Raw genomic sequence first — 6,536 nt, 5'->3', positions numbered from 1 at the left:
CACAAACCAATTAATATAGCCTGCCAATCTGTAGCCAAACATCCCCATAATCTGCATTGAACAGCAGTCGCAATAAGCTGCATGCAGAAGAATGCAGTCTCTATACACACTCGCAGTGGGAGGAGTTCGCAGCTCTTACTTTTCAAACGCCCCGTCGCCAGAAAGAACAGATCATTCCTTGCAGAGACTAAAGTGAAGTTCATGCCAGTGCTTGGTTATCATCATTCCACTGTCTGGTAAAAGTGAGTGAGCATCATTTCCAGTAAACTTTCTACTTCCAAAGGAGAGTTAAGAGACTGGACATCCCTCATCTACTGTTTTGCGGAGGGACCGGGAGTGACATTTAGGGACGCACTCCTCGTGGCCAGGCTGTGTGAACCGGGGAGCTGGCCCGGGTCTCCCGCACGGATGATGGAGGGAGACGTTATGGACAAGGTGGAGGCCATGGCGACCGTCTGTGACTTCGACCCGATCACAGGTAGCATCCCGGCCACCAAAGTGGAGATCACCGTCTCTTGTAGGTGAGTGAATGCGCTGCCGATTGTGCGCCAAAGAATTTGGGAATGGTCCGTGCGCTTTGGATGCCGTGACTATTATAAGCCAGTGGTTCTCAAGCTTTTAAGCCTGCGACCACCTAAAACCATTATATTTTAACTGCAAGGGGACCCCTCACCCTGACAAACACTTGAAATAGGAGTTGAGCCATTCAATTTTGCTTGACTTAAAATAACAACGACTGGAGGCATTGTGAGCTTGTAGATCTGCTATTTTCACAATTTTTGCCACTTTCTTATATCATTTGACAATTTGGCCAATGTTTGACCAGTTCTTATAGTATAGATTGTTACTTTTCATGCAGCAGCAATGGTCTTTTTTATTTTTATTAAAAAGGTCTTAAAAGTCCTTAAATTGTCACTTCGCTGTCATCTGGGGACCCCCCCCCCAAAAAAAAAGAAATTGGGACCCCCCTGGCCGTCCCGACCCACAGGTTGAGAACCACTGATATAAGCATCGCATCGTATAGAGGCAAACTGGTGCAGTTGCCTATACGGTAAATGGCCATACCAAAGCGTGCACAAAATATTCATGGCAGTTCCAAACATCCACCCATCCCTACGATTTTTTTTCGAAGTAGCCCACTGTCTAATGTGACGTGTCAGCAGGCCAAGTAGCCTATAGTGGCATCAAACTTTATTTTGTATTATTTCAAACTCTTAAAGTTGCAATTAAGTTGTTATGGTGAGGGTTTTCAATTATCTGGCTGTTTGTTCGTGCATGCGGTCTTTAAATATATATATATATATGTGTGTGTGTGTGTGTGTGTGTGTGTGTGTGTGTGTGTGTGTGTGTGTGTGTGTGTGTGTGTGTGTGTGTGTGTGTGTATATATATATATATATATATATATATATATATATATATATATATATATATATATATATATATATATATATATATATATATATATATATATATATATATATATATATATATATATATATATATATATATAGTTCTTGCATGCGGCCAACCGTTGGGAGTGTGAGCGTGTGTGCCTCGGCTGATATCGACCTTTGGAGAGTTTGTTGGCGCATTTGAGAGGCTCCCTAGAGACAAATGTGCCACATATATTGAACCCTTCACTGAAAGTTAACATAGAAACACTAAAGACGATGTAAGCATGATGGAAAATAAGGCAAGTGCCATGCCGAGTTAGGGTGGGGCGTGCTGGCCGCTGGTTGCAGTCAAACCAGAGAATTGGTTGCAGATTGATTGTCATAATTACTACACCAAAACAAACACTAGCATTTATATAAATAATAATAATAATTTAAAAAGCCAGGTGCTTCTGGTGAAATGACTATATTCATGTAAAAAAAAAAAAAAAAGAATAAAAAAAAGAGATATTTCACTGAGTTTAAAATGTTAATCATGCAGTGGGTGATAATTAGATATTGATGGAGTGAAGGAGTCAAGATGTGAACCTCATAATGCCTTACTATCACCAATGTGGGGTATCTGGTGTCTGGGGAGGGTGGGTGGAGGGGATGATGGTGGTGGGCTGCTTAAGTGGTATGACTGTTTTGGGGGATTTTGTCACTTGCTTTTTTTGTTTTCCTTTCTTTATTGTTATTTGAATTGTGAACATTGATTGTGAGCATTGTGTTTGGTCATTTTGAAAAGAAAGAAAAGCTGTATGCTGGTACATCTCAATTGTGGAATATACATCATTTGTCATTTTGAACAATATCTTCCAATCTACAGTTTTCCCTTGTGTTGCCAATGATGAATGTTGGTTTCAGTACTGTGATTTTGAGGTTATCAGGAATCAATATAATATACTGTTTGTCATATGGAGACATTTATCAGCCACTTGCATGTGCTCCCCATACCTCTCTACTTCAGCTTTCCTCTCCTATCTGAATCTATCTATACACGCTCATTCAATTCTCTCCAGGGGTCAGTGTGCTAGGCCCCTCAAGAGAATTGTAGCCTACCAATCATGTCTTTGATTGGTACATTTTTCTTATTTTCTTTTAAAATAAGAAGCATGTGGTTTTGGAAGCCCTGTTAAAAAAATACTGTGATATGAATGATGCTTCATAATAAACACATATTTAGAACAAGCCAGTCTTCAAAACCATTTCCAAAAAGTGCAATGAACTCATCTGTCACATTCAAAAAATCACAGCAGTTGCTGGTATAAATAGAAACATTCAAGAGAGCAAAGTAATTGGTACAGCGTGAGTCTAATCTGTTAATTGTTATTGTATTGTAATAGGCCTATAGTCCGTTTGTGAAAAGCATTGGAACGTGCATCATCACAATGGGGACTATTGTGCCTCCCTGTTTGCTTGTCATTATGGTATATTTTACGATGAATTCATTAACAGGTCGATGGTTTGTGCAACATGAACAGAGTCAGCTTTTTGTGACATCAGAGGTTTACAGGTGTAAACATTGTTTTCATGCACTCTCCACCATTTTGTAGTATTCCGTGAGAAGAGAGAGGACAGAGTAGAAGTAGAGTGAGAGGAAAGGAAAAATCAAACAAAACAAATATACAGTATATACTGTAAGCGGCTCAGAGCCTCTGCATGATGAGAAGCCTTATAATATCTCCCCCGACTAAGGGGGAATTCCCCCTTAGGCTAGTGGTTAAGATGTTGGCTTTCCACGGGGGAGACCCGGTCCCGGGTCCCGGACGTTTCAATGGTGCCGTGATGAGGATGGGGTTTCCCGGTGGGGGAGGTCAAAAGGGGGGGTGAGTGTATAGCAGTCGTGGCTCAGAGCCTCTGCCTGATGACCAAAAGCCTAATATCTCCCTCAGCTATTAGGGGAGATGTCCCCCTTAGACTAGTGGAGCTACACAATGAATTTGAACTTTTCCTTTTTTTGTGTTTTTGGTCTCCCCTACCTCTCTTCGTTTGAGCACTCAGGCTTTCACAGCATATCTGGGGTTTTATGTAAATTGGTCTCAAAATAGGCCAACTGATTTGTTCTTTTAGAAACATAAGCATCATATGAAGGTGTGTACATGTTCTTTTAGAAACATTAGCATCATATGAAGGTGCGTGCATGTTCTTTTAGAAACATTAGCATCATATGAAGGTGCTGCCATGAGGCAGGGTTTAAAAATGTTGCAGCAGTTAGATGGTTCTTAAGGTGCTGTTTCAAGTTTGTGCAGCATGGAAAGGTAAAGAATACCCCACACATTTCCCATGGTTAAAAAACACTTCACAGCCTGGACTGCTGGCGTAGCGGTCCAGGCACCTAGGCTCAGCGTAGCCTGACAGCGCGTCGCTGGTTCGAGTCCCGATCCAGACGGCCTTCGCAGCATGTCACTCCCCAATCCCTATCTCTCTCCCCATTTCCTGTCAGCCTACTGTCCTATCAATAAAGGCATAAAAGCCCCCAAAACAAACTTTTAAAAAAGGGGTTCAGTGTATTGCTCAAGGACACGTCGACACTTACTCTGGGGGAGCCCGGGATTGAACTAGGAACCTTCCGGTTCCCAATGCCGCCCCTTAGCAACAAAGCACCCAACATAGTGTGTGTACGTGTGTGCATGTGCACGCAAGTGTGTGTATAAGTGTTTATATGGTTTTGCAGCTGTACTTGTTGCCCATCTGTTATTCAAATGTATAGCATTGTCCACAGATGCTATGTACATTATTTAGATAAATGTATACTAATTGCTTGTCAACAGAAGTATGTTATTTAAATAGCATGTTATGTAGACACATTATTATAGAATAATTGTTTTATGGTGCAGCCTCAACCACAAAAAAAACCCTAGCATCCCTGTCTTAATAGGCAAAAATAGCAGATCTACAAGCTCACAACATTGTGAGGTTGTTGTTTCCATACAGTACATGAGGAAGGGTGCTTGGTGGTGGTTGTTGTTGTTGTTGTTGTTGTTGTTTCCATACAGTAGAGGCAGGGTGCTTTGTTGTTGTTGTTGTTTCCTTACATAGTACATGAGGCAGGGACCGGGTGCTTGGTTGTTGTTCTTTCTTTACAGTACACAAGGAAGGGTGCTTGGTTGTTGTTGGTTGAGGCCCTCAGGCTGTATTGCTGTGCAGACCCTTCCATTAATTTCTCCCAAAACAAAGCCTTGCTTTAGGATACAGTTTAATATTCTCTAGAAACATGAATTCTTGTTTTCACCCGTCCTTGAAATAATAATGCCCGATCCAAGATGCGTCATCTCGAGGATCTTTTGGGCTTCCTGGAGATTGCTTGCTCAAATGTAACCCCGAGGATGCCTCGAAAAATAAATGATTAGACAGCTCACCAGCTGAACTGGACTAAATATGCATGACATTTATTTTGAGACATGCATACGCACACGCATACGCATACACGCACACATGCACGCACGCGCGCGCTCGCACACACACACACACACACACACACACACACACACACACACACACACACACACACACACACACACACACACACACACACACACACACACACACACACACAGCAAGCCCCGTTGAGGGACATCCAGGTGGTCTCCACTCCCCAGCAAAATGAGGAACCGTTTAACCACTTTAACCCTATTTTATACTTAAAAAATTGGAAACATTTGAATTTGAACACATATCTTCTCTTATGGAGGTCCCTGCCCCTGGCATGAAATATTTTCAGATGGGGGTTTGTGGCCAAATACATAATTAAATACAAATACATCATCATTTTGGGGATACTTGACATGAAAATGCTTGTGAACCACTGCCCTAGGGTTCTGTTTGGTCCGTCCCATTGTAATGATCAGAAACACTGTTAATGTGGGTGAGAGGCAACAACATCACAGCCCTGTGTAATTGATTTAGTAAGGCTGAGAGCTCTGAGATTGCGGTGTACGTGGAATTGAATTGCAGCATGCACCCCTACAGGCGTTCTCATAACCCGGTGCTGTTATTGCAGAAAGCCTCTCTACAAACACAAGGGACCGACGATACAGGCAACTCTGTATCAAAACAACAAGTGCATATCTCTGTGATAGCACATTGTTTCTGCTCTGTGAGTATGATTGGTTGGGATCACGGGTCAGCCGGTGAGCTGAGGCTCAGAACGTGTGATTCCCATCAGAGAAGGCTGCATGGTGCATGCCAACTCACAGCAGTGTTAAGGTGCCAGCTTGTAACCCGAGTGGTTTCTAGCCCTGTGTTCCTTCTCAGAAATATGTTCATTGAATACAGCTCAGTGGGTTAAGACTGGAAAGTGGTTATGGACCCTTGGCACATTTGAAGGCTCAATGGCCACGGCTAAAGTGCCAGTAATGAGTATTTTCAGTGGTTGATAGTTGAGTAGCGGTTCTGAATATTTCATAAGCTGGATCATGCCAAAACGAGTAGTAACTGTGAATCCAGCTGGATTTCAGATGATGCCCTTTTTATATCTCGGCATACCAGCCTGTCTTACTGTTCCCATGTGAAATGACTTGAGGGAAACTGGGAATTCTCTTGGTCCAAATAGCCACTGAGAAAGACTGTTTCTGTCATTGATAATCAGTGGTAGAAAATTCACAGTGACAAATACGACAAAGCCCCAGGACGGCTGATGCTTGTATCATAATACTGTGATTAAATTATGTTCTGTTTTTGTTTTTGTTCCTCATGAAGAGCCAAGCCCAGAGCTTAAGTCATCATATGTATATCTATAGTGGCAGAAACCAAACTCTGTCTACCTCTGTGACCACAGAGCAAAAAGATAAAGTATTTCTTTTGAAGCAGATCAAAAGCAAACTAGAGTTGTGTAATGCATCTGCTGACAAATTCTCCCCCTCTACACTGTGCTCTGTATCCCATCTGACAACCCAAGTTTAGACATTTCCCATTGCCTGGACACCATTAGAGCAATGTGAAGACATTGCTTATTGTTTACTCCCTATTTCTATTATGGTTAGATGCTAATGCTGTCCCATCCTCCATTGTTTTCCACCATTGCCTCTGAGCTCGGCGGTCCCATTCATTTGGTGTGACAGATTGGTTAGAGTAGCACTGCACCGATCAATGGATTCCAT

General features: G+C 42.2%; 1 protein-coding gene across 4 annotated transcripts in view; it reads left to right on the top strand.

The window, feature by feature from the left end:
* Positions 1-396: 396 nt before the first annotated feature.
* The window catches only part of cpne5a (copine Va), a gene marked incomplete at its 5' end in the record, with an annotated part of 82,954 nt that continues 76,814 nt past the window's right edge, over positions 397-6,536 (top strand). For 2 of the 4 annotated variants that reach the window (XM_084070444.1, XM_084070442.1), the window contains one exon: positions 409-521. In XM_084070444.1, the coding sequence (XP_083926570.1) occupies positions 409-521 (113 nt within the window). Of the gene's footprint in view, positions 522-6,536 lie in introns of all 4 variants that reach the window. The other 2 variants (XM_084070445.1, XM_084070443.1) reach the window with 2 other exon arrangements.

The sequence above is a fragment of the Gymnoscopelus microlampas genome, assembly GCF_963454915.1.
Source record: "Gymnoscopelus microlampas genome assembly, chromosome: 10".
Taxonomy (NCBI): Eukaryota; Metazoa; Chordata; class Actinopteri; order Myctophiformes; family Myctophidae; genus Gymnoscopelus; species Gymnoscopelus microlampas.
This window is presented reverse-complemented; position numbering and strand designations above follow the sequence as displayed.